This window comes from Syngnathus scovelli, chromosome 9 (assembly GCF_024217435.2).
Source record: "Syngnathus scovelli strain Florida chromosome 9, RoL_Ssco_1.2, whole genome shotgun sequence".
Taxonomy (NCBI): Eukaryota; Metazoa; Chordata; class Actinopteri; order Syngnathiformes; family Syngnathidae; genus Syngnathus; species Syngnathus scovelli.
Genome location: NC_090855.1, coordinates 1646024 through 1672605, shown reverse-complemented (window position 1 = coordinate 1672605; position 26582 = coordinate 1646024). Strand labels below are relative to the sequence as shown.

The 26582-nt window shown below is 45.5% G+C and overlaps 3 protein-coding genes across 10 annotated transcripts in view; 2 read left to right on the top strand and 1 right to left on the bottom strand.

The window, feature by feature from the left end:
* The window catches only part of mef2d (myocyte enhancer factor 2d), a 38426-nt gene extending 28000 nt beyond the window's left edge, over positions 1 to 10426 (top strand). For 3 of the 7 annotated variants that reach the window (XM_049731858.2, XM_049731857.1, XM_049731859.1), the window contains exons 5-12: positions 2058 to 2295; positions 2793 to 2849; positions 4070 to 4254; positions 4395 to 4421; positions 4782 to 4899; positions 5725 to 5884; positions 5972 to 6034; positions 6964 to 10426. In XM_049731858.2, coding sequence (XP_049587815.1) covers positions 2058 to 2295; positions 2793 to 2849; positions 4070 to 4254; positions 4395 to 4421; positions 4782 to 4899; positions 5725 to 5884; positions 5972 to 6034; positions 6964 to 7351 — 1236 coding nt within the window. In that variant the 3' untranslated portion in view covers positions 7352 to 10426. The remainder of the gene's footprint in view (positions 1 to 2057; positions 2296 to 2792; positions 2850 to 4069; positions 4255 to 4394; positions 4422 to 4781; positions 4900 to 5724; positions 5885 to 5971; positions 6035 to 6963) is intronic. The other 4 variants (XM_068651753.1, XM_068651752.1, XM_049731860.1 and 1 more) reach the window with 3 other exon arrangements.
* A 1224-nt stretch (positions 10427 to 11650) lies between these two features.
* nes (nestin) lies at positions 11651 to 18265 on the bottom strand. The gene is made up of 4 exons (XM_049731854.2): positions 17365 to 18265; positions 16871 to 16995; positions 15809 to 15885; positions 11651 to 15238 (listed from the first exon to the last, which is right to left on the bottom strand). Exons 1-4 carry the CDS (start codon positions 18154 to 18156, stop codon positions 12066 to 12068), a joined length of 4167 nt encoding a protein of 1388 aa, XP_049587811.1. The 5' UTR covers positions 18157 to 18265; the 3' UTR covers positions 11651 to 12065.
* Positions 18266 to 18908: 643 nt separating this feature from the next.
* capn7 (calpain 7) lies at positions 18909 to 26132 on the top strand. Of its 2 annotated transcripts, XM_049731855.2 has the most exons (21): positions 18911 to 19396; positions 19490 to 19598; positions 19970 to 20136; positions 20225 to 20292; positions 20353 to 20580; positions 20663 to 20749; positions 20821 to 20947; positions 21017 to 21102; positions 21166 to 21259; positions 21319 to 21465; positions 21541 to 21647; positions 21773 to 21893; positions 21959 to 22103; positions 22164 to 22263; positions 22352 to 22487; positions 22580 to 22655; positions 22825 to 22970; positions 23910 to 23972; positions 24055 to 24185; positions 25644 to 25736; positions 25812 to 26132. In XM_049731855.2, exons 1-21 carry the CDS (start codon positions 19295 to 19297, stop codon positions 25954 to 25956), a joined length of 2478 nt encoding a protein of 825 aa, XP_049587812.1. In that variant the 5' UTR covers positions 18911 to 19294; the 3' UTR covers positions 25957 to 26132. The 2 variants fall into 2 exon arrangements, with proteins under 2 accessions (XP_049587813.1, XP_049587812.1); XM_049731856.2 differs by lacking the exons at positions 23910 to 23972; positions 24055 to 24185; positions 25644 to 25736; positions 25812 to 26132 and adding an exon at positions 23630 to 23866 and having other exon boundaries at positions 18909 to 19396.
* The last annotated feature ends 450 nt before the right edge of the window (positions 26133 to 26582 follow it).

Sequence of the window (26582 nt, the reverse complement as noted above, 5' to 3'; positions counted from 1 at the left end):
GACGCACTAGTTAATTACTACGCTACTGCTAGCAATGTGAGTCAAGCGCTAGTATGCCAAAGTTGTCCTTTACGCTCAAACGGCTTTCCATACTCACCAGCACATCAGCTAATGCTAATGGTGTGTGTGTGAGAGACGGAGACCTCCCCCAAGGCAGGACAGTCAGAAAGGCATTATGCATTCAGTTGGAAATTACAGTGGTGCAAAAAATGGGACGCTCAAGCAAGATGGGCAAGTTTGCATTAGCAAATATGAAAGAGTCCTGGAATGCTAAGTTGGTTAATTAAATAAATGGAAATAAAATAGTAGTCAAATATATATTTTTTGCTTAGCATTTCTGCATGTCAGCCATGTTTGTGGAGTGTGTTGCCACATTATGTTTGGCATGTGCACGATATATAGAACTAACGGGTTAAGTCAATTAAAATTTAAAAAAAAAATCTAAATGCATAATTAGTTTTGTTCTTTCTATTGTTACGGTGATTCAAATATAATAGTAATGCATTTTAAACAAATAGAATAATATAGATATATAATTAATGTGAAAAATGAACTGGATACATAAGTAAAATAAATAGAATAAAAAGTAACAAAAACAAATACAATTATCAGTGTATATTTATAATAATAGATTCATCATAAATACAACAATCCTCAGGGAAGAAATACCATTATATTTGGGAGTTTATGGACTTTACAAAACAGTGTCGTGCCTCTAATTCGTAAAAGAAATAATAAATCCTGGCAATCCATACTCGACTTCACGCGGCATATTCATAACAGCGAGGCAAATCGTCATGCGTGCTATAAAAATAATCACGCGGCGTGCGAGAGGTGCGTTAATGACATCCTGGGCTGTCACCGCTGTCGTCATGGCAACCACCGGCAAGGAAAACACACCTTTTTTCTGTAATAACTCAATTTAATACCTCAGGTTCACGCCTTCCTACTGCGAAGAGGTGATGCTATTCATAGGGGCTGGCGTGCGGTCGCCATGGAAACGGCCCTGACTGGACACGGCGCTCCGGTCGTGAACCGGCTCCGTCTCCGGCTCGGGTTCCGCCTCGCACCTCGATTGATGTCTATATCCCTGGCGCTCAATCACACCATTAACGTCAGCTTAATGAGCGCCGTTCGATTTTTACGAGTTGGCTAACTGCCGGGCTCGTGATTGGTCGCCGGTGAACGCGCACGGTCACCCTGAGCGCTTTTATGAGTTTACGCCGGAAACCGAGACCACAGCACTTCTGTCACAGCTAAAGCAAGGAAAGTCACTTGGAGGAAGCGAAAGACAATAAAACAAAGCAATGGCTATTAAATTGGTTTTGCTAGCTTAATGCTAACATATCATGTGAAGCTACACGTGCCCGCTCCTTCCTTAAAGTCAAAATGGGTCCCGGGCTGCGCAGAGCCCAGAACTCGGGTGCTTTGGCCCATATTCTATTTATATAGAAGTCCTGCTTTCACTGAGAAGTGGGTCACCTTGCAGGACAACCCGAAATGGTTGTTGAGATTCATTTTAGTCCACTTTATGGACTCCACCATCACTGTGTATATTTGTATTGTATAGTATCAGTTAAAAATAATTTCATACTTTTGTATCATTCAGAATGTGTAAAATGTTCAAATATTTCACAACTTTGTCAATGGAATTAGCATTAGCCCGTAGCTTTAGCGGTGTTATATCTGTTTCACAGTGTGGAATGCAAGTGGGTGTTAGCATTCGCAGTTTGAATACTGTTAACGGCGGGATGCAAGCTAAATGCTAGCTTTAGCGATGAAACGTAGCATTATCAGTAGCTCGGCAATGCACTGATAACAGATGTGCTGAGCTTTAGCATTGTGATATCCTGTTAGCTTTTAAAATTAGCGAGGGAAGGACAGGCTGACTTTATTTGTTTTGGCGTGACTGTTTCCCGACATTTCAAGCTTGTTTGCTTCGCTGATGCTAAGCTAATAAAGCTAATTTGATCACCTCTCTCTTATCGTGATGATTGGGTTAGTAAACACGGACGCCCTCTAAACCCCGCCCCTTTCCTGTGTGTCTTTCCCACCAGGCCGCCGTCCCGCAGCCGACCTTCTCCATCCCCGTCACAGTGCCGGTGTCCAATCAGAGCGCTCCGCCGGCGCAACCAGCTACCCTCCAGTTCAGCAACAACCCGGGCGGCACCTTGGTCACCACCACCTCCTTCATCAACGCCGCCCTCTCGGATCCTCGCCTGCTTTCACCGCAGCAGCCCGCCCTGCAGAGGAACAGCGTTTCGCCGGGACTGCCGCAGCGACCCGCCAGCGCAGGCACGGCGCCGCTTTCTCCTTTTCGTGAAGAACTTGAAACGTATTTCATTCCCTTCAAAGTCGGTCTACTTGAGTACTCGGCACGGCGGGGGTGTCGAGGGCCCGCTCGTTACCGCTTTAATTGAAACTTTTGTAAGTTCCACACGCGCGCGCCCGAAGCTGACAAAAACGTCTTTTGATGCTCGCTACTGACTGACGAGCTTGGTACGCGCGGAAACATCATCAAACCAAGGAGCGCCAAAACAAAAGCCTCTTCAGAAACAACAGCCGGCTGTGAAGTGCCGCCCACACCATTTGATTGACGGCTCCTCCATGCAACATCTTCTACCTCCCGAAATATGTTTGTTTATCGTCTTTTATAATATTTTACCCTTACATGACCTCACAACACATTTTGCACTTAGCATTAAAACCGGAAATTCGGCTTGTTGAAACTTGTTGAGCTGATCTTATTGAGCTACACAAATGAATTAATTGTTTTGTGTCGTCCTCTGCAGGTGCACTCCTCACAGGAGATCTGGGAAACTCCAACGGAGCGTGCCCAAGTCCAGTCCGTAAGTAAAATCTCAACACACACACACACACGCTAATGGTGTTGACAGACAACAGCTGAAGGTCACAGTCCATAAGACACAATATGGCGGCCAAACAACATTTTGATTTGGATCTTTTGAATTCACCGTTTTCTGATATCAGCGGTTTTTTATTTTTATTTTTTTTCCCGAGCGAGGTCATGAAACCAATTCAACTCGTCTCTCTGTCCGTCAAGACTTTATTGTGCAAAGCAGCTGAGAGCGAAACGTCCTTGCGACAACTGCGACAAATAAAACAGGCAACACCCGTCTTGTGTTCTTGCTCCCCGCCCTCGGGGGCCCCTCTCAGCTGTTGCCCCTCATCTCCCCCTTCTCCAGCCCCGGCCGGGCTGGCGTCGGCGATCTTGGCAGCGAGCGCTCCTCAGAGGTGACTTTGACGCTGGCCAGAGCTTCCCCCTTAAAGCCCATTAGCGGCACATACAGTGCCAGCACTCACAGATATCTTCTTGTTTTCCTTCTGGGTTTTTTTTTTTTTCCTCTGTCGCCGATTTATTTAATCCTTTCCAACCTGTGGGGGATTGATCTTTTTGGATGGGCCTGAGTGTTGCCTTTATCTACATCATGTGTTGAAATCCAAAACGCCATCCAGTCAAGTGGCAGCTCAGGTGACTCTCTTCATCCAGAAGCTTCTTGTGGTCCGCTAATGCTTCTCCATCAGTATCCCTTTTCCTTTTCCCGTGTGTGCCTGAGTGCGTGTGTGTGTGACACTCTCAGCTGTTGCGTTGCGGCTCTTCGGGAACATCCACATTGACGTCAGAAGCCATTCCCGACATTCCTCAGTCCAGAGTCGCCACATCGCCACCACGTGGACTCGCACACAGAAACACAAACACTCAGAATGGGCAGGTGGACTCCATGTGTGTGTGTGTGTGATTGACAATGAGCAGAGTCACATGCCACCGCTGTCATCAGAAAACGGTGTCATGGAGAACCTCTCTCAGCTATCTTACACACACCCGTGTGTGTGCGCGCGTGTGTGTTATTGCCGTGACAACCAAATCTGTGACCCCGACTGACTTAATCTTCAGAAGTTTGCATTCAAATCATTCTGGATGTAACCATGACAACCAAGCCAGCATCCTTTGAGTTATTTCGTTACGTATTATTAATTGGATTTATTATTTTGTATTTCGTTGAGGTTATTATTCAAAATGAACTCTGCGTCCTTGTGCTTCTCTTAGCTAACGGCTACATTAGCGCCCGGGCCTCGCCAGGTCTGCTGTCCGTCTCCAATGGCAACAACAGCAACCTGGTCAAAGTGGTTCCAGCCAAGTCCCCGCCTCCTGCCAGTCCTCAGATGGTCAGCGCTCGCAAACCCGACCTGCGGGTCATCACCTCGCAAGGTGGAAAAAGCCTCATGCAGCTGGTGAGACAAAAAAAAAAAAGAGCACAAAGTAGCAAAACAATTACTCGCGTTTCCCAAATCAGGACGACGCACTTTTTATTTTCAATCGAATCTGGAAATTTTGGTCGCTCTTGACATGACTGTTTCCTCCCGCCGCGCAGACAGAAGAGCTGGAGCTGGTCAACGAGGTGAATGAAAAGCTTCCGCGGCCTTTGTTCCATCTCCCATTGTGTTTGAACACGACTTGCATGAACGTGCACGAGCCCGTCACGACCCGACCGCGCTCGTTACGTTACGTTATGAAGTGTTCGGAGTGGAGACGAGCATGGCATGTCTCGCACGTTTCACAAAAGCGACCGACCATGATAACCATGGCAACCTGATGCACAATTTGTGAACGTCTCAGCGAGCTTGTTCATTTCAGAAGCGGTGATATGGAAATAGGATCTAACGATTTGAGGCGGAGCTTGCATGCGGTGTGTTGTATTTGCTAAGCTAACAGCTAGCATCCATCTCTGGCTCAGCCGTGTTGTGTTATGTGTTCCCAGAATGCTCAGCGGCTAGGCAGCTCCCAAGTGCAGCAGCCCCTCACCACCCCGGTGGTTTCCGTGGCGACGCCCAGCCTCTTGGCGCCCTTCTCCGCCATGCAGACGGCTTACAACACTGGTAACACCATCTATTAATATATTTGACACTTCTGTAGCAACATCAAAGCTAACATTAAAATGCAAAACAACAAAAAAGAAATTGTCGTTAAAAGTTACATGTCAAGGAATATTTTGGAATAAATTTTAAAAAATCACACTAAGGAGCTAGCTCATCCAGTGCGACTTTATTTATGATTATTTAAATCAATCTTATTTACAATGTAGATGCAGCCATGATCAAACGCTTTGAGCGCATGTTTAATTGGCGGCGAACTTTTGACATGAAAGCGTGCCGAGCATGGCAAACAGGAAAGTGGCTGTTTTGCTCCAGTAAGCAGCTGACCCACATCCCCGGCGTATCCGCCTCCAGCGGCTAACGCGGGCGTCACGTTGAGTAAATCGCCGTGTGCTCCCTCAGCTGGGATTCCCACGCTTATGCTAGCCAGGTTAGCCTCCTCGCTGCTATCCCGCCCAAATTGGAAATCAGGCTTTCAAACCAAGGTTTGACTTTTAAATCTTTCTCACTTTTTCAACTTTCCATCCCGGGTTGGGCTTTGGAATGGAGTGTTTGAAGTGCTACTTGCTCCCATTAAGCGCGCGCCCCGTGTTGGGTGGGTGGCCATCTGCCGCGAGCGGCGCTAGGTAACGCTAGCGTCCCGCCGAGTAAGGCCCGTTTAAAAAACATGAATAATGTCGTCAAGGATCTCGGGCGCCTCCCGGCAGCGGATGAATATTCACTTTGTAGCTACTTCAAAGCCGGAGCGTGAATACGATATGAAGACGACGATGAATATGGATCAGCGCCGCCGCGTACTGACGTCCGGCTCGCTCGCGTTTGTTTCAGAGTACCAGCTGACGAGCGCCGACCTGACGGCCCTGCAGACGTTCACGCCGGCGGGCCTGGTGCCCGGCAACATGGCTGCCTGGCAACAGCAACAGCAGCCGACAGTCACCCAGCAACAGGCGGCGCCGCCCATCAGCCTGGCGTCGCTTACCAACCTAGTGTAAGTTTTTCTTGGGTTAGGATTTCGAGAACAGGCCGCCATCTTTGGCTGGATCGGTGACCCCCACCCCCCCACTTGTTTCCACAGCATGTGGGGTTCAGACAAACAGAGTGCAGAGATGGCTAACTCCAACATTGCTGCTAACCTCAGGTGAAGGCTCATCTTTGTCTCTGCTGTGTTGTTGTTGTGGCGAAAACTGGTATTACACTCAAGGCGCCCATCATGAAATTCTTCCTCTATATTGTTAAAAGCAATTAAAAAAAGATTTCTTAAAAATCTGTTATGATACGTCACTGCAAAGCATTGTGGGTAGCACGAATGCTCCCGGCTATGTCGTTAGCGCTGAAGCTAGGCCGCCGCTCTGAACTCCATCACTGTCACCAGCAGGCTGACTCGGACCTTTTTTTTTTTGCCCGCCGTCATCCATCTACGTGGTCGGCGTGGCGTGCGAGTGCGCGCGTGCGTGTGTGCATATGCCAGCAAACGAGGGGATATTAGCCGCTGATGTGACATATTAGAAGGTTCCCTCCGGCGGCCACAGGCGCTAATTGGCAGGGTGAAATTGGCGTCCGTCACGTGGAGCTGCAGGCAAGAGGGTGAGAAAAAAAAAAAAAAGAGTCCTGACGACAGTGTCAAACGATGTGCCTTCGTTAAAAGTTATTGCGTGAAAGGTAGCACTTTTTTTCGTATGCTGAGGCATGGCTTGTGAATTTCATGCTTTCAATATCTCAACTCTGCCTGCTTTTACGTTTTTTTTTTTAAGGGGGGGTCATTAAAACAATTTAATTGTAAAATTATTTGTTTTTTTTTTCTTGGAAGAACAATTCTTTATTTTCTCCAAGACTTGTTTTCATTTTCTTAATGATTTAATTCTGGTACTTTTTTCTCCTAAAATATGTAATTTTCCTAAGAAAACATTTAATAAAACAAACAAATGCAACTTGTTGTCTAACTGCGCTGCATTAAAAATATTTTTACTAACCTAGTTACTTTTAAAATCCAGTAATTAGTCGTATAATTTACTTGACAGGGTAACTTTCTTGTCTCACTAATTTTGCTTTCTCTGCTGCCCCCTACAGGCCGATGGCTCCCCTCCCTCAGGGCACCTTGACGGTCAACACCAACCCTCACGTCAACATCAAGTCCGAGCCCGTGTCGCCCAATCGGGACCGCAGCACTCCCTGCCCCAACTTGGGGGGCGGCGTTCAAGTCCACGGGCAGGTGGTGCCGTCGTACTCCTCCACCGTCCAGGGCCGCTCTCCCGTCGACAGCCTGAGCAGCAACGGCAGCTCGTACGACGGCAGCGACCGGGACGACGGTCGGGGCGGCGGCGGGGGTCCGGACTTCCATCTCCACCAGCAGCCCGGCGTCCAGCAACCCACCATGATGCTGCTGCGGCCCGCCTCCACCGAGCCTCCGGAACAGGACAACGTGAAGAGGATGAGGTTGGATACGTGGGTCACATAAAACGCCGGTGCCATGCTGGGCCGGACAGAACCAATTGAGGCCCTTCCCCACCCCCCTCCCAAAAAAACATTACTACACACACCAGCCCCAGAATTTCACATACGCACATAAGCATGCTTAACACTTGGGCACACATACACAACTCACAAAAAATTTGGGGTGATTTGTCAGGATGAACCTAGAATGCTCTCATTTGACCTCTGAACTTTTGAAGTCTTGAATAGTTCAGTATTTTCTTTTTCAGAATTCTGTACAAAAAGAAAGACTGAGCATTCAAAACTTGAGCAAAAGTCAAATGAAGTTTCCCTGGAAAGGTTTCAGAGCATTTTTCGGGTCTTCCTGAAGTCACACCCACAAAAACTAATGCTCCAAACTTTTTGTCATCACGGGTCGACTTCATATTTGTCTCTTTCACTCGGGACGGCACGACGGGAAAAAGCCAGTTTTAATATGTAGTGCAAAAGGGGCTCATGCGGTTTCCCAGCATGCCTTGCGTGTCTCCATCCATCTCCAGAGTAGATCAAGCCAATGATGGAAAACTGCCCCCCTCCCCCAAAACCAGACTGATGACACCCCTGACTCTTGGGCTGCCCTCACACTTTGTAAATGAGTTGGTTTTAAAATCATTGCTCTCTTCTCTGATTGGCCACAAGCTGTTGCTTTGCCGGACCAATCAGAGGAGAGAACGCCGTCACATGGTTTTGCTGCCTCTTTTTAATCATGTCAACACGAATAGACGTTGCTTACAAATCAGACAGCAGGGATGTGATTTAATTTATCCAATGATTAGTCGGCTAATCGAGGCAGGGAAACAGCGTTAATTGGAATGATTTGTTGCCATGACAACAACAGAATCAGGGAGGATGATGAGATTTATGCGCGTGGTAACGCTCAAAGTGAACCACATGGGGGGGCTGTACATAAACTGCGTGCGCGTGTGTGTGTGTGACAAGTTTGAATAATGTTATTGATAATAATAGTAGATGATTGTACATATGAGCTCAGTATTTGGCAGGAAGTAAGGACAACAAAAAACGAATTCTCAGTGGAACTCCTTTTTTAATAATTCTTTATGGCTATGTGCGTGTGTGTGTACAGTACACGATATAAAAGTGTAGTTTGTCGACAATGCAACAGAGGGCGCTATAGAGGCAGAAAAGGGACTCGATGTTGGAGCGCACTTTTTACACTTAAACACACGTGCACACATATCAATGCAAAGGTTCCCTCCGTCCGCGTGTTTGTATACTTTTTTGACGTTCTGCGATTAGAGTATGAAGTTAACAACCCTCTGGTTGGAGGTTTCAATGGTGACAAGTTTAAATTATAAGAGTTTTCTAAGAATTAATTGCAGCTATTTCCCCCCAAAGTTTCAGTTGTGTTGCATGTCCTTTTAAAAAAAAAAATCAAAAAGGGAAAAAAAAAAGTGTGTGTGTATACCATATATATATATATATATATATATATATATATAGTGTGTAGTTATAGTTATATAAATATATATATATATAATATATATCAAGTTATACATCTATAAAGTTATATATATATCTTATATAGTATTTATAGGTATTTATGTTGTGTGTTTTCCTTTTTTGATTTTTTTTTAATATTAGCATACTACTACTCCTGTTTGCATTACGTTTTTTTTTTTTTTTTTTGCTTTGTTTTGTGTCATTTTAAAATACGCAAACATTTCCAAAAACTGCCCCTTAAGTTCTACATTAAAGCTACAAAAGTAGATATAAAGAGGCGGGGGTTAAAAAAAAAGTTTTATATTTGCTAATATGTACTTTTCCCACTATATTTCACAGCACACACACACATATACACTTTTTTCCTGTCAATCAACAGTTTGAGAACATCCCCCTTTACCATTAAAGTTGAAAGATTTTTTTTTTTTATCATATCACTGTATTCAAGCCCACTTAAAAAAAAAAATTGTGTTGCCATGGCGATGCAGTTAGCCACCAACGAAACATTAGCACTGCACCTCTTTGTTTTTGATGACTATTTATTGGGACAATGTGCGATGCGGTCCTTTTTAGTGCGCTAAATGAACGATTTTCAATTCATTTCCTGCGGCGTTTTATTCTGTTGGGAGTCTGCCTCAAGCCATACGCGACTTGGTTGTTATCTGTGCGCTCCCTCTAGGGGGCGCCATAATCACTAAAAGACAATCATCTTCAAACTCTGCCTGCTATGGAAAGCCATTTGAGCGTTTTATTTTGCAAGTTCTTGATATCCAAAGTTCATATACTAGTTCGCTCTTTGTCCTAACTAGTAAGACAAGGATTACTAATATGTTTCAACTACTCTTTTGGGATAATCAGTTAAATCAAATCTTACAAATAAACTGCTGTATGGATCTTTTGATAGGTATCAAGAATTTGGAATAAACACTCCAATATTTTTCCACACGCAGGCCACCAAAGCTAAAACGCTCACTTTCCGATGTCCATTTGTGCTGGTGACAAGTCTGTTTTTTTATGGTGATATTATTACGATGAATATAAATGATCATCATCACGATGAGGTCATAGACGTGATGAAGACTTTTTTTTTTTGTGTAGCTTAGTTTTTATTTGATCAATATTCTATAAATATCTTTTTGTTTGTTTGGGTTTTTTTTTTTTTTTTTGGTTGTGTTATGAATTAAACGTCGCACGTTGTTTTGACGCACAAGTAAGCGAGGATGTCACTGCTGCATGGATCAAGAGCAAAGGGGAATAAAATGTAAAGTCAACACACCATCGTCACACAAATATATTCTAAGAAAAATGAAGAAAAAATATAGAATAAAAATAGCTAATATATTGTGTTGGGCTAGTCTGCTTTTTTGTTGTAAAGAGAATTTTTTTTGTTGGAGAATGATATACAATTTGTGTATATTTTCATAAATAAAAGTATGCACTGATATGTTATTACGAAATCTATACTGCTTTTACAAAAAAGTGTTTGTTATTGTACCAAAGTATCCGATGCTCCCTTTCTTCTTGCGCCTCCCTCGCTCCCCTTTTTGCGTATGTTTTACCGTATTTTATATATTAAATAGACAAGTTGACCTACACCAAACTTTGTCGCTCTTTTCTCTTTCCTTCATCTGTTCTCTTTAAATGTAGATTTAAAAAAAAAAAAAAGTCATTTGGATTTTTTTTTAAATAGATTTTTGTAGATGTCATCTGTCCGTGTCAGCTGCCTGCTTGACGTCACACACATGCACACACACGTACACACTCACACACACACTAGCAGATTTGTCTCGAAATTCATTTCAATTTAATCACCGACACAAAAACATTGACATCCATCTGTTTTTAGCATTAGCATGCTAACAAAATGACACTGGAGAAATACTGTGATTTAGTTAGCTTATGTGTGTATGACTTTGCGTTTGTGTATGTCTGTGTGTGGGCGCGGCCCGCTGTCTCACTAATTCAATTTCCACATACTGATTAGATGACAGCGGGCATCTGCTGACACACACACAGACACACACATAGTTATGTGATTAGTCGAAAGCCTTGCCCACTTAAGCACAAGCCTCCTTTCCTTCGTTTCATGCCGTCAGCTAGCATGGCGTTTGTAGCGGCTGTCTATCTGTCCCATCGTTTTTGTAAATGTGTACACAACCACAAACAAAAGCATACTTTGAAAAGCTTGACAAAAACTTTATCGGTTTCACTGACCAACAAAAATTGTGTGGTCATATCTATCAAAAAAAGGATTCATGCCTGAAATTAAACAGGACGTCGGCCATTTTGTTTTAAGCTATAGCCATTTTGGCTGAATTCCATGACACCACCATAAAGATATTTTGTTTAGCTTTACTGTTTGTTTACTGTCGTTTCTAAGATGCCTAAATGTCAAACAATCGTGGATCAAATTTGTATTTGTATCTTTAATGGAAGGATCAAAGACAACTAATACGGAATAAGAAATAAAACACGTGTTGAAGTGAAGCGTTTGTCATGGAGGGGGCTTAACATTGTGGAGGATTAGCAGAGTCATGCGCAGCTGTCACCAACACAAACAAAAAGCTAATTGCACGCCGCCGTGCAACCTGGACTATTTTTAAAGCCATCGTACATGATGATGAAAGAATCGGTCAGTGACTGCAACTTCAAGTGTCTCACTGGAGACGCCCGAACGGAATGTCAATCATAATTGGCTATTTCTGACTTCTCGCTCGTAAAAAGTTGCGTAGCTTGAGCTTTTGAGGTCACATTTAAGCTAAGTTGCTATCAAATTGGTTCTTCTAGAACACTACTTGATTGTGATCATCTAAAATAACACTCAGAACATTTTGTCATCAAGTTTATTCAATTTACTACAACTAAACAATCGATCAAGCAAAAAAAAAGCAACATTTATTAATTTATTGATCAACAAACCGCATGAGCTTTTTGTTACACGACAATCAGTCAGTCATTAGTGCGATCTGCTCTTATTGATCTCCACCGGGAAGTGAAACGTATCAGCTCGATTTAGATCAATAACAGCTGATCAATGGTTTATCTTCCAGTCCGGACCAAGATTAGCACAGAAGGAAACTGGAGATGGAGATAAAATCAAATTGGCATGATGGTAGTGGTAGCAAGAGAAGACATTTTAGGAAAATTTAAGGTAGCCACGAATTGACTCGGGGTTTTGTTTTGGAACTTGATGAGTGGCCAGATGGTTTCCAATGACACCTAGGTTTTGGTGGACCGGATTATTCATCCCCGGATGACCAGGAACCTCCCTCAACTTCTGAATCCTCAGAATGTACGGACACTCCCGTCACAGGCTCCGCCTTCTTTGAACTTCCATTGACCGCCTTCCCCCAGTCCAGCTCGCCAGCAAAGTCCATCCCGGTGGAGATGTCATCTGATCCGTAAGCAGCGGCATCTTCCACAGATGATGCCCAGAAGTCCTTCTTGTCTTTGCCGTTGGTTTTGTGGAATTCCGACAAGGAGTCTTTCAAGATGACGGATTCCTCAGGTGCAGTCTCTGGGGACATCTCAACAGGTTTCTCGTCAAATGTTGGGGCACCTTCTTGATGATGACTCATAATAGATTTTTCTTCATCTTTTTGATGTCTTATGTCAACATCTTCGCTAATCTTTTCCAGGACGTTCCATTCATCTGCCAGATGGCCTGCAGCCTCTTCGACCATGGAAGTAGATTGCTGGAGGAGACCTTTTTGGTTTTGAGATTCCAGACACTCTTCTTTATCTTCTTCTCCCAAATTGGGTCCACTGAGGAACTCACTAAAGGTTTCATCATCATGCATCACCTCATCCTCCCTTTCCTCTGGAGCTTCTGATGCATCTCGAACCCCTTCTTTCATCTCTTTGTTGTCTGTAGAATCCATCTGAGGCTGAACTGGAATCCCGAAGAGAAGATTGTTTTCATCTTGGAGATCAGGATCCATGCAGACTGGTAAATTTACCTTGACAGCTTCTTCTTGGTTCAACGTTACATCCTGGACTTCCTCCAAGTAGTCATCCGGATAGTCCAGTTGAGGCTGGATAAAATCATTGAGGTCCAGATCGTCTTCATCTTGGAGATCAGGATCCATGCAGGATGGCATGTTCACCTTGTTGGCCTCTTCTTGTTCCATGGTCAATATTTCATCCTGGACTTTCTCGTTATCATCTGGAGAGTCCAACTGAGGCTGCTCTACTTGGAGTTCAGATTCTGTGCAGGACAGCAGGTACAATTTCTGTGCTTCTTCTTCTTTCAATATTTCATCTGGGACCTCCTCCACAGAGTAATCCGGTGAGTCCAACTGAGGTGGGAGAAAATCCTCGAGGTCTAGATTGCCTTCTCCTTGGACATCGGGATCCATGTTGGATGTCTGATTTTCATCCTTTTCAGTCTCTTCTTGTTCCATAGTCATTATTTCAACTTGGTCCTTCTCTCCATCACTCAGAGATTCTGATTGAGAAGGTCCTAAGTCCAGATTGCTTTTCACTTGGACATCGGATTCTATGCAGGATAGCGAGTAAACTTTCTCTGCTTCTTCTTGCTTCAGCATTCCATCTTGGACCTCTTTCTCTTCCATCTCCTCCTCATTATCCTTAGTGTCCAACTGAGGCAGAATCAAGTCTCTGGAGATTGGTTGGTCTTGGACGTCAGGAACCATGTAGGACGTCAAGTTTCCTTCTTCAGCTTCTAAATCCTCCATGGTCAATGGTTCATCTTGGACCTTCTCTAAGTCATCCAAATGAGTCTGGGATAAATCATGGAGGTCTTGGCCTTCAGATTTCATGATAACTTCTTCTTCCATGGTCATTTTTTGATATTGGAGCTCCCCCTCTTCCACCTTCTCCTTGGCATTATCATCCAGAGTGTCCAACTGAGGCTCCACGGAATCCTTAAGGACTTGGATGCATTCTACTTGGACTTCAGATTCTGGGATGTTTTTTTCTTCCAAGGTCATCAATCCATCCTGGACCTTCTCCTCTTCCATCTGCACAGAATCACTAAGGTCCATTTTGGTTTCCACATGGACATCAGATTCTGTGATCACATTCAGTTCCTTTGTGGTCATTCCATCCTGGACCTCTACCACCTCCTGCCATCCCTCCTCCTCATCCTCAAGAAGGACTGTTTGGTTCTCACTGGCCACCTCTTGAGCAAAGTGAGAAACATAGCTCTCCGTGGAAAGGTTCTCCAATTCCTGCTCCACGAGTCGGTCTGTCTCAAGCTCCACATCATCAACATCCGCAGGTATTTCTTCATCCAAATGCTCTTCACTGACTTTTTCCAGTCCAGAAGCTTCCTGAGAATATCCCAGGTCATATTCTACCACCTCTTCCTCGACTTCCTCACAAAGATCCTCCATGGTTCCAAAGTTCTTGGTCTTGCTTTCATTCCAGGCACGTCCAGCCGCATCTCCATCACTGGACTCACTCTCGTCCACGTGAGATGCTTGCGTATTAGCGTCGGTGTCGTCGCTGGTGTAGCGGATGAGCGGACGCGTGTCAGCTAGCGTGTTTTCTTGAGCATAGCTGTCGCTCTCCAGCTCCGTTCGCCAGGACACCGAGACATTCTGGGAGTCTTCGTCCTCTTCGTTGATGTCTGGTGAACGTTCTTCACGTCGACTCCAAATCTCTTCTTGCTTCTTCGTTTCTTCTCGACTTAGCTCAGACCTTCTCGTTAAGATGTCCTCCTCTGGTTCTGCGTACTGACTTTCCGCTTCTAATTTGGGTTCACTTGACTCGACACGGATCTTCTTTTCTACTACGCTGTCCCATGTGTCCATCTCTTCTCCATCTGGGTACAACAAGTCCACTCCTTCTGCCACAGATGTTCCCAAGGTGGAGTAACTTATTTCCTGGCTGATCTCAGCCATGTCCTCGGGGTTGAGGTCACATTGGGAAGTGCTGGTCCTGGATTCCAGGGTGGGTTCGAGTATTGCCTCCGTTCCAGATCTTGATGTTATCTCCTGCTCATCCACCACCAAGCACGCCTCAACCGGAGCTATTGCGGAAGAACTGAAGGTCTCCTCTGTCATCTCCAGAACATGTTGTTGCTGGCTGATCTCCTTATCGAGTGGTGGAGCTACCGAGTGGAGTTTCCCACCATATTCTTCTTCTCCACCTTCATCTGGATGTTCCTCCTCACCAGGAGAAGATAAAGGCTCAGCATATGTTACTTTCTCATCTACTTCCTGCGCTCGAAACTTCTCCACAGCTCCATCATGCAATATTTTAGGATAAGGACTTTGTTGTCTGGCCACTTTCGTTGTCGTTTCTTCTTTCTTGTGAACCTGACAGACATTTTCAAGGTTGCTCCTCAAAGGGGTCGTTGAAGTCACGGATGGTCTCCAGACAGACGCGAGGGTGTTGCAGCGAGAGGGTTGTTGGTAATTCCCTCGTAAAGATCTCAAAGGCACATCTATGAGAGAGAAAAAAAAAATGCAGTCAATAAACTGCGGGGGATGAAGTTGTCGTAAAAACGTGACCTCCTCACGAGCAAGATGGAATTGCCTCCAATGCTTTCTGGCTCAGTTCCACGGAGGGGACCCATGGTGGAGCGGAGGCTACGCTAATGGACGCTATTGATCGCCATTTCCTTTCTTACTGGAAAGCCAAGAGGCCACGTGGCGGGCGCTTTGTGAACGCTGTTACTTGGATTACAACCATCAATCCACCAATTTGAATAAAATCATTCTAAAATGGAGGAGGCTCAAAGTGAAGGGCTATTAGTTAACCTGATATCATGTTAGTGACTATTTTGCATTTTCATCGTCAAAGTAGCCCTTTAAAAAGCACTTTCATTAATTAAACGTTCCAAATAATTTAATCTAAATGGAGGCTTATTAAAACAACCATGTGATTAGTCTCGGCCAATCAGCAACAAGAATTTTGTTGTAATTTAAATAAAGTAAAAACAAAAAGAAGATTACGCAAGATGGTCTTTCTAGGCAAAATTAATTATCTTAAAGGACATTTCTGGTATTTTTACCTTTCAGTGTAATGTTTCTGGACTCTTTAAGACGTCCGATATCATCTCGCCGGAGGCTCTCACTGTCCAGTAGAGCTCTGCAAAGACAGTAAAATAAACAAGATGCTCAACTCGGACACAAAAACCTCGTCCTGTGTGGAGGAAAGAAACATCAGAGTGTGCTGTCATTCTTATGATGATGAATGGAAGGTCTCTGCTATTGATCACACACTGATATTATTAGCAGGCCATCCAGCGCTAACTCACAAGCTAGCCACCATCCATCACACGTAATATCTTTTTTTTTTCTAAATTTTGATTCAAAAGATATGATTTACTTTTTGTCTGCATCTTCAGAAAAGGTGTGTCAGCTTTATCAGGCTCTTAAAGCAAGTCTAACGATTGAGTATTGATGGATTGATAGCTAATTATATTGCATGTCATGTGTCCCCTCCCAGCTGTTATTGGAGAATCCCACAGCTCATAAATGTGGGAGCAGTCTGCGTCAATACAGGGTGGGGCGGGGGGGTGTGCACTTTTGTGCTCCACAATGGACTGAGGTTTGCGGCTCCAGCAGGACGACTCAGGCTGCTGCTTCAAGGGCGTGACCTTTGAAGCCCAAACAGCTGAGACCTTGTATGGCTGGAGAAGAACTCGATCACACTTGATCACACGGTCGAGTTTTATTGATGTGTCATGTCTATTGCAAGCCAACTTCCTCTGGCACGCTGGACAAGTGGAAGACGCCCCCCCCCCCCCCCCCACCCCAGCTGATTTATTGTAACCTTGATGAGAGCCAACACGGTTGATTTTTGGTGAGACACTCTGGACTGGTGACCAGTTAATTATAGAGTGGATAGAAAAAGTCTACACACCCCTGGTGCCAGCTATTCATGATACACAAAAGAAAGAGTCATGTTAGCATGTGTCAAAAGGGGAAGAACGGCAAAAAAAATGTAGTTGCAAAAGTGCGCACACCCTCTTATAACTATGGCTGAATCATATTTTAATTTATGGGAGTCAGCACACACCTTGTGTGACATCATTTGGAATATTTGGAGGTCTTTTTTTTTTTTTTTCTACCTGTAGGTGACCACCTCCAGGCCCAGCGACATCTTCTGCTGGAGCAAGCCTCGGTTCTCCTGCACCAGATGATGAAGCTGCTGGCCCACATGCTGCTTTTCCTTCTCCAGACCTTCCAAGTGCTCCTGTACGCAAGACATGGCTTGATAAGGTTAGATGGGGAACGTGCTTCTGTTTTGATGGCTCCTGCTAGTCGCTTGTCAACCATTCAGGAGTCAGCGTGTATTATTCGATTGTTCGCCGGGCTTCCTGAAGAGGAAGAGGACAGCTGGGAATGACTCACACATTCTCACAATAGGCCGCTCTGCCCACTTCTTAGGCAGGAAGTATAAACATAGTAGCTGGTCCAGTTTTTGGTTTTTAAACACACTGGCAGAAGTTCTGCCATCTTCAAATTTAGTCAGTAGAAAATTGTCATACAAATAAAGATTTGTCATATTCTTGAGATGGTGAATTATTATGAGGAAACATTTTGAAAATTGTGTTTGCTTCACCTGAAGTGTGTTTATGTGCCGTCTGTGTTCTTCACTCTGCTGTTCTGCCGTCTCCTCCAGCTGCCTCCTAACATCGCCTTCAGAGATCCTCTCTCTCTCCAAGGCCATCAGCTGAGCCTGGTACTCATTCTTGTGGCGCTCCGTTTGGCTCAGATGGGCTGCGGTCTCCCTCAGGTTCTCCTCAAGTTGGTCTAGCTGTGCCTGGTAAGCTTGCTCGGTCTCCTGCCATGCCTTGGAGGCCTGCTGGATGAGCTCCTCCTCCAGCTGGAGGAGGTCTAAGGTTGGGGTGCTGCGTTGCGGTGCTCTATGGATCAGGGCGGTCTCCAAGCGGGCCACGTCGGCCTCGTGGTTCCGTACCAGGTGCTCCTTCTCCTCCTCCAGCTCGCTAATTCTCTCTCTGAGCCACCTCTGAGCCTCATGCTCCTCTTCCAGCTCCTTCCTGCTCACCTCCATCTTCGCGTTGACCTCCGCTTGGGCCCGAGCCTCCTTCTGCCAGTGCCGCTCTACCATCTGGAACTCCTCACTCAATTTGCAGACCTGCATCTGAGCAAAGACCCGCTCCCTCCAGACTTCATCCAACTCCTCTCTGGTCCGATGGAGATCTTCCTTCAAGCTCTTCTCCCTCACGGAGGCGCCCCGGTGGCCGTGCCGTAGAGCGTGGATCTCTTGGGCCAGCTGCATGTTCTCCTCCTCCAGGAGCTTGACCCGGCCCAGGTAGCTCTGCAGGCGGCGGTTGAGGTCCAGCATCTGGTGCTTCTCCTGGGCCATGTGACGGGAGTTGTGCAACGCCATTGTGGGACGGATGCAAGAAGTGGAAGCTCAGGGTGGACCTGACAAGTGAGGCTGCTGTGAGGCCGTGGGAGCTATTGAAGGAAGAGGAGGGTGTGTGTGGAGGGAGGAGACTAGAGGATAAAAGGGAGGAGTGGACAGAGGGGCTATGGTTAGTGGGAGGGGGTGGGGTGGGGGGGGACGGTGAAGTCATCTCACATGTTAACTCTTTCACCGCTGTGATCCAGAATAGCTTCTTATGCTCCTCATGAGGCCTGCAGAGCAATTCCAGACCCTTCACTTGAACTTCTTGGAATGTCCTCTCACTTACACTCAAACTCTTTGGTACCATCCTGTCTTACTTGATACAGGACATTCAAATTAATGAGCCACATGCTGCTTCATCAAGGTATCTGATGATTATGGAAGCTACCCATGCACATCAATTCGATTCTGTAGTCATTGTGACCTGACACAAGCCAGAGAACAAAGTCACTTTCTTGGAGAAGGAAAAGGAGAATTTGACTGCTCAAAACCGGGAACTGATGGTGGCGCTGGAGAGCAAGATGAAGAACTTTTCCTCTCTCTCTCGCTCTCTTTCTCTAAATTCACCAATCTGTACATGTCCTATCCATTGTCATATACAATGCACGCACGCCCCCTAGTGGCACAGAATGCCTCATGTGGGTTTCCTTGCCGTTCCCATTGCGCATGCGTAAACTACCTTCCCGGAAACGTGCTTGAAAGCGAAAACGAAAGCTTAAACGTCATTATAAAGCGATGGCGACAAGAGAGACGACATTCACCAACACCATGATGTCACCGTCTTCTGGCCACCTCCACGAAGATTGCTGAGATTTAAAGTTTGCAGTTTTCTTTTCTAACCTGAGGTTCCTGAACGTCACGTGTAGTTTCCGCCAGCTTTTTTCAACTGCGCATGCGCGAGAAAGCGTTCCAGGAAGCTTCGTGTTTGTTTTGACCCGCTAAACATCTGTCAAACTCGGTCAGGGAAGATTGACTTCACCCGGGCGTCGCTGGCCATAAAATTCAGTAGTTTTACTTTAACATCATTATGTCGTTGTGTTGTGTCCACCTCCGTGGATTTACCTGCTGGCCACGTGAAAGAAATTAATTTTCGTGGGTAGCTCAAATCGTGTTGAGAATGGACAGTATAGCGTTGGAAGTCGACGCGATCAAATTCGCCAAGACGGCCGTCACCTACGACCAAAATGGCAAATACGACGAAGCTGCGTTTTACTATAAGGTGGGTACATCCAGCGGATGTCCGCTGCTTCCTCGTCTGAAATTTGTTTGTGACTGTCAGTGTACGTGGACGACTCAAACTTGTTCCCTTCAGGAAGCCGCCCAGGCACTCATCTACGCCGGCATGGCGGGCTCCAAGCTGGACGGGATTCAAGACAAAGTCAACGAGTACCTGGATCGAGTGCAAACCCTCCATAATGCGTGTAAGTCCATTATAAAAGATTCCATCACACATAGTGACACAAAGTTGTTTTTTTTTAAATCTCCCAATGATGCAGGATGAATGTGTAGGAATGTTGGTGGCATGCGTCAGACAAGGGAGTGTTTGCTCAGTCAGGACGTCTGACTTTGTTTTTCCGTGACTGCTATGTATTTATTTGTGTGTCGTGGAAACTGGGTGGATTGCATATTTTTATTGCAGCTGTCAAACTTTCCTGCTAAATGTGGCTTTAACGCTCAGAAAGCCACTTGAGAAAATCTAAAAATTGCTTTTAGATAAAAACAAATGATGCTCCCGAATAATGTGTGTTCTAAAATCTTCCCCATCCTAAAATGGCCGCCTTTTCCCTCCTAGTGAGCGCAGTGGATGCGCAGAAGAGCGACCCGCTCAAGTCTCGTCACCAGGTGGACCTGGAGCGCGCCCACTTCCTGGTCACCCAGGCTTTTGAGGAGGACGACAAGGGGAATGACGACGAAGCCGTGGAGCTCTACACTCAGGCCGTAGAGCTCTGCATCAAGACGGTCAGGATGCTCATCTTCTCTCACTCTTCGTGGTCTTCTCCAGTTGTTCCTCACGATCTTCTCCACGCGACTCTTTATGTTCTTACAGTCCAACGAGACGTCTGACCAGGCTATGCAGACCAAGCTGAAGCAATTGGCCCATCAGGCTTTGGACAGGTTGGTTTCAATAGATCATCACGTGACATCATGTGCTAATGTTCTCGTGGTGTCCCTCAGGGCGGAAGGTCTCAAGCAATCACAGTCCAAGTCCGGTCCGTCGCAGACTCAGGACAGGGCGGGACCGTCGGGAGTGAAACCCAGCTCGTCGGGACCCGTCCGGCAGTTTTTCCCGCTGGGTCCTGACTTTAGCCTCAACGACCGCCCGCAACCTCAGCCCATGAGGGCGGTCCAGTCCAGTGAACCGCAAGGTCAGCGATACTCATCCGACGAGATCGAGGTCCTCAGGTCAGTCGCACTTGAGTCACTTTGCCGCCTTCTCTTTGACCATCATGCTCCATGTTCTTCAACATTTGTCACACTTTTCCAGGAGCACGTCGACAATCAACGGCATCGCCTACGTTCCCTTCATGAGCGTGGACCTCAAGGAGCGCTTCGCCTTTCCCGTGCCTTTCTCGTGAGTCATCGTCTTCAACAAGCTGTAGCCAGCGCCAGCGTCCGTTAGATCTTCTTGATCTTTCCCACCAGGGACAAATCAGGCACCCTGGCTCTGTCACCCAAGCAGAAAGTCATCTTCTCCCGCTGGGTCCGACCCGACGAGATCTGCACCAATCCCACCATGATTATGTCCGTGTCCAGCTTCAGCATCAAGCAGGTCTGCAACGAGGGCTCCCCCTTCTCTCGTTGGTCCTCACTCAACTTTTCTTAACACTTTGTGGCGCAGACGGTGGTGTCCGACTGCTCCTTCGTGGCCTCGCTCGCCATCAGCGCTGCTTACGAGAGACGCTACAACAAGAAGCTCATCACCAGGTAGGTTGAACGTTTCAAGATCCCATCAGTGCCATCCTGAAACATCACGTCGATATGTTCCAGCATCATCTATCCTCAGAACCGACGAGGAGAACCCGAGTACAACCCGTGTGGGAAGTACATGGTCAAGCTGCACATCAACGGCGTTCCCCGGAAGGTAATGACATCATCACGCAGGCAGAAGATGAAGGCAGAAACTCACGTCTCCTCACGCAGGTGATCATCGACGACTTCCTGCCGGTGGATCGCGGCGGCGAGCTGCTGTGCTCGTACTCCAGCAACAAGAACGAGCTGTGGGTGTCGCTCATCGAGAAGGCCTACATGAAGGTGATGGGAGGCTACGACTTCCCCGGATCCAACTCGGTAGGCGGCGTCACGTTTTCGACATCTCCGGTCTTCTTCTTTGTGTATTCATCACGTTCTCTGTCATCGCCACAGAATATCGATCTTCACGCGCTCACCGGCTGGATCCCTGAACGCATCGCCATGCACTCGGACAATCAGTCGTTCAGCAAGGATGACACTTTCCGCATGCTCTTCCAAAGGTGACTTGAAATCTTTATCGTTATCATCATACTGGAGAAAAAAAAACTAATACTAACTTTGACCAGCAGATAGCAGCATTGAGTCACTTTTGGATGAGATGACTCAAACTTTTTTGTCTTTGCAGATTCCACAGGGGCGACGTCCTCATCACCACGGCAACGGGAGTGATGACAGATGACGAAGGAGAGCAATGGGGCTTGGTGCCAACTCACGCCTATGCAGTCCTCGACATCAGGGAATACAAGGTCAGCCTCCGCTAAGCAGCACCGACCCCCCCGAGTCCTCCTCCTGACCCACCCGCTTCTTGTAGAACATGCGCTTCCTCCAGCTGAAGAACCCGTGGAGCCACTTGCGATGGAAGGGCCGCTACAGCGAACGCGACGATAAGAACTGGACTCCCGAGCTTCTCAAATACCTCAACTTTGACCCCAAGACGGCGCAGAAGTTTGATAATGGTACTGGAGATCACATTTTGCTCATGGACAGCATTGGATGTTTTGTTTTTTTTCTCTCAGGTGTGTTTTGGATCGCCTGGGAGGACTTGTGTCAGTACTATGATGTCATCTACCTGAGCTGGAATCCCGCCCTCTTCAAAGAATCCACCTGCATCCACAGGTTTGCGTTCAAACTCAAAAACTGCTGCAAGTTCCTCTCGGAGAAAATTAGCCTGAAGTGTGTTTTGTGCGTTTTGTGTGCCATGCAGCAGTTGGGATGGAAAGCAAGGCCCGGTCAAGGACGTCTACAGTTTAGCCAACAACCCACAGTACAAGCTGGAGGTGCAGAGTCCAGCAGGGGGCGCTGCTGTGTGGGTGCTGCTTTCCAGACACATCACTGACAAGGTTAGGACAAAGAAAGGACAAAAAAAAACCTTCTCAAACATGAGGATCAGAATCATGCTTCATGTTTTTTTTTTTTTTTTATTGTGATACAGGAGGACTTTGCGCAGAACCGAGAGTTCATTACTCTTGTTGTTTACAAGACGGACGGCAAGAAGGTTTACTATCCAGGTCTGACATTTGCACCCTCTGGAAGTTCGGACAACCAAAATAAATAAACAGGCAAAATATGAGCACTATTGAACAAAACTGAAAAAAAAAAAAAACATCATGATGACATCATCTATAGGAACCGTGACCTGTCAAGGGTCAGTACTAACCAGCGATTGTTGTTTTGCAGCCGAGCCGCCTCCCTACATCGACGGAATTCGAATCAACAGCCCGCACTACCTGACTAAGATCCGACTGACCGGCGCCGGCTCGCACACCTTCACCTTGGTGGTGTCGCAGTACGAGAAGCAGAACACCATCAACTACACGCTCAGGGTAGGAGACAAAGACGGGTTGTCGCGACAAACAGACAACATCTAAATGTGTTTATTTTTTTGCATCGCTGTTTAGTTCAAGTTTAGACTCTTAAATCTTGCGTAGAGAAGTGGAGGGAATCACCGGAGAGATTCGCGTTTTAGCGTCGTTTTAGCATCGCCTTTGTTTATCTATTTCCTAGTAACAAAATCCACAAAGTAAGAGGCGTGAATTAGATTTAATCTTTCAAAGCAGATTTGAAAACACACAAATTCTCCTCATCCAATGATATTTGTTCTGCTCCAGAAGTTTTCTTTGCTCTTCTTGTTTTTGTGCTTGTATTCAAAAGTTTGCTTTGTGTGCCACATACATAACCAAGATAATTTTTATTTTTTATTTTTTATTTTCACAAACATGAATTAAGGCTGCCATAAAGTATTGTGATAATAGTGAGCAGAATGATCACTTTTATCATATTACAGAATTTTTTTTTTTTTTTATTACAGAATTTTTTTTAAAGCCATGGTCATTTTTTGTAAAAAAAGAAAAGATTCTAAATGCCATGAGCAGGAATCGATTCCACATAGATTACTTGAAAGCCAGACTATTTCTTTCGTTTTGCAAAAAGCGTACATGAAACGCAAACACATGTAAGCGACCAATTATGCTTTTTTTCACAGCTTATTATACTGCTGCGCTAATGGCACGTTTGTTACTGGACGACCAGGGATGGAGCTAGGGCGCTGCCACAAAGCGAGCGGCTTCCCCTGCCGAAGTGGAGCCCAGAGTGTAGGAAAGAAAATTTCCCCTACTTCGTTACCGTATAAGAAAAGAAAAAAAAAAAAAAAAGTCATAGTATAGACTCAACTGTGCAGTCAGCGAAGGGATGCTTTCATATGCTACGATGCTACGCTAGTTGCTAATTTGATATTCTAATTTCTTTTTTCTTTTGTTCTGTAGGTTTACTCTGGCTGCAAATTCAACTTCTCCAAGATCCTAAATCCCTTCACGCATACCAAACGGGTAGGCTAACGCAAACATGAACACAGCAAATATAATTCGGTGTGTGTTTTTGTAATTTTGCACACTTTGTTGTGTGGCTCAGATTAACGGCCAGTGGAAGGGCGCAAGTGCCGGCGGCTGCGGCAACTACAAGGACTCGTACAAGAACAATCCCGTCTACCAGCTGCAGCTGGATCGGGCCGGTCCGCTGCTCATAGAACTGCGAGGTTCCAGGTTAGTGTCTTTTTTTTTTCTCATAGCATTTCATAAATCAGCTTTACTAAGTCATTGACACGCTGGGTAAAGCACTTCTACTCCAGGCCTGTAGATGGCTCTCTTCACAATATTGCCACATATGAAAAGCTTTTTTTTTTTTTTTTTAACTACTCATTTGGTCACTTTTTTTTTTTTTTACTCATTTGGTCAGTTGTTGCTACCCTAAAAAAAAAAAAAAAACATTTAAACATGTTGACCCATTTTGATGTGGCTTTCGTGCATCCTGTGAACTCTACAGGAGCAAGTGCAAAAAGTTGCTGACTCATCTCAGCTTTTTTTCTTCTGGTTAAACACTCAACATCCAAATAATCCATCACATTTCTGTGTGTGCGTGTTCAATCCATTTCACACTGCCCTCATGCACATTTACATAAGCCATCTTGTGGCTTTGTTTTTGTTTTCTTTCCCGCACTGGCATTTTCTTCTGTCGCCAGCAGAAAATCTAAATGTGCTGCACACTCAATTTATGCTTCAGCAATAATGCCGACTCCCTGTCCCTAGTATTGATTTATTTATGATCTTGTTTGGTGAAATCATTTAAAGCTACCTAAAGCACAAAAAGTGTCAATAAACTTCCTGAAGCCGCTTTTCAAAATAATTGTTTACTGTTTATGCAAATGTGAAAAAAGTTAGTTGAGTTATTGCCACCAGTTCGAGTTAAGGGGGGGTTTGGTCGCAGGACAAAGAAAGAAAAATAACAGTACCAGTTTCCTACAGCCACCAGAGGGCGCTCTCGCTTGCTAAATTCACTTGTGCTCCTTCACTAGGTCATCTAAAATTGTCGTTTTCTTGGGTTTCAAGTAGCCAAAAGAGAGAAAGGATATTATATAGTTAAGGAGCTACATTAGAACAAATAATCAGAGACAAAAACAATCTTGCGTTGACCCAGTTACAATGAAATTTGCATGAATTTCAGGCCTCCAATCTTATCTGTTTTGAATATTTGACCAGTTTTTACTCACCTGATTTGAAATCGAGTAATTTGTCAGTTTGTTTTGTAGCTTTTACTGTATATAATATCAGGTGCTCATACATTTATTTGGCTTGACAGTAATAATGGCCCTCCGAAAGAAGCTATGGCTACAATGTGGCCCGCGAAAAAAATGAGTTTGAGACCCTTGGGATAAACAAATTACATAAATGCAGCAGACAACAAAAGAGGCATACAAATCAAGGCTGAACGTTTATCTGCCCGAGCGCAGACATCCTCTACTAATGCGATTCAAGTGGCCGAAGTGGATTGAAGTGCGATACGCGTTTGTCCGATTCGCTTATTCAACACACCGGGCCAAGCGGGAACAAAAGATGACAAAGTGATGTAACATCTCCGACTCAGGACATCGCGTGCGTCTTCACACATCTCCTCTGAAAATTGAAATCATTCCGATTGACATGTTTTGTAACGTGTGCTGACAGGCAATACAGCGTCGGCTTCGAGATGGTCACCGTGTCGACCACGAGCGATGCCAGCTCCACTTCCACCAACAAGAGGAGCAGCGGTGATTACAGGTCGGCCATTTTCAAAGTAGGCTTTGGAGCCAGGCTTCATGTTTTTTGTCTTCATCGTGTGTGTTGTCCCGGCAGATGCGGCTTCTGCTACATGGACTGCGAGCAGGTCCCGGCGGGCGTGTACAACGTGGTGCCCACCACCTTCCTGCCCAAACAGGAAGGGCCTTTTTTCTTGGACTTTGCCAGCACCGCCCCCCTCAAAGTGGCTCAGCTACAATGATTGAGCTTCTGTCCAAACCCGCCAATCACAAGTGGACTCACCATGCCAATGACTTTTTTTTTTTTCAAGACAAAATCCTCACATGTCTTGTAATATGGCTGTCTGCTATTATAATGCATTATGGAGACACATTAAATGGCCGTGTTCTATACCAACCTTTTTTTTCAGTGAACAAGTGTGAAGTGATTCGTTCTTTTTTCAGTTCATACGATTCAACCAGTAGGTGTCGGTAATGCGCATTGAAGCTGGTGCCACCTCGCCGTAAAATAAAACGAAGAAGAAAATGACGTCACTTCCCGTTCACGAACGAGTCGTGAATTGCGTTTCCTGGTGGACAACTGAATTGATCTGTGAGTGAATGAGTGAGTGAATGAATGAGTGAGTGAGTGATTTGCATTTACAGTTAATCGCGAGAACGGATCAGTGAGGGAACGACTACTGACTTTCCCGTTCGCGAACGAGTCAATGGGTCAACTGTCTTCCTTCCTTCCTTCCTTCCGGTGCATCAACGGTTCAGTCAGTGACCGTGTTGCGTCTCTCTCCTGGCGTGGATTATGTAAGCCAGAATGTCGATTTACGATTTACCAAGGAAAGAAAGAGCCACTCACTGAAACACTTAGTTCTTT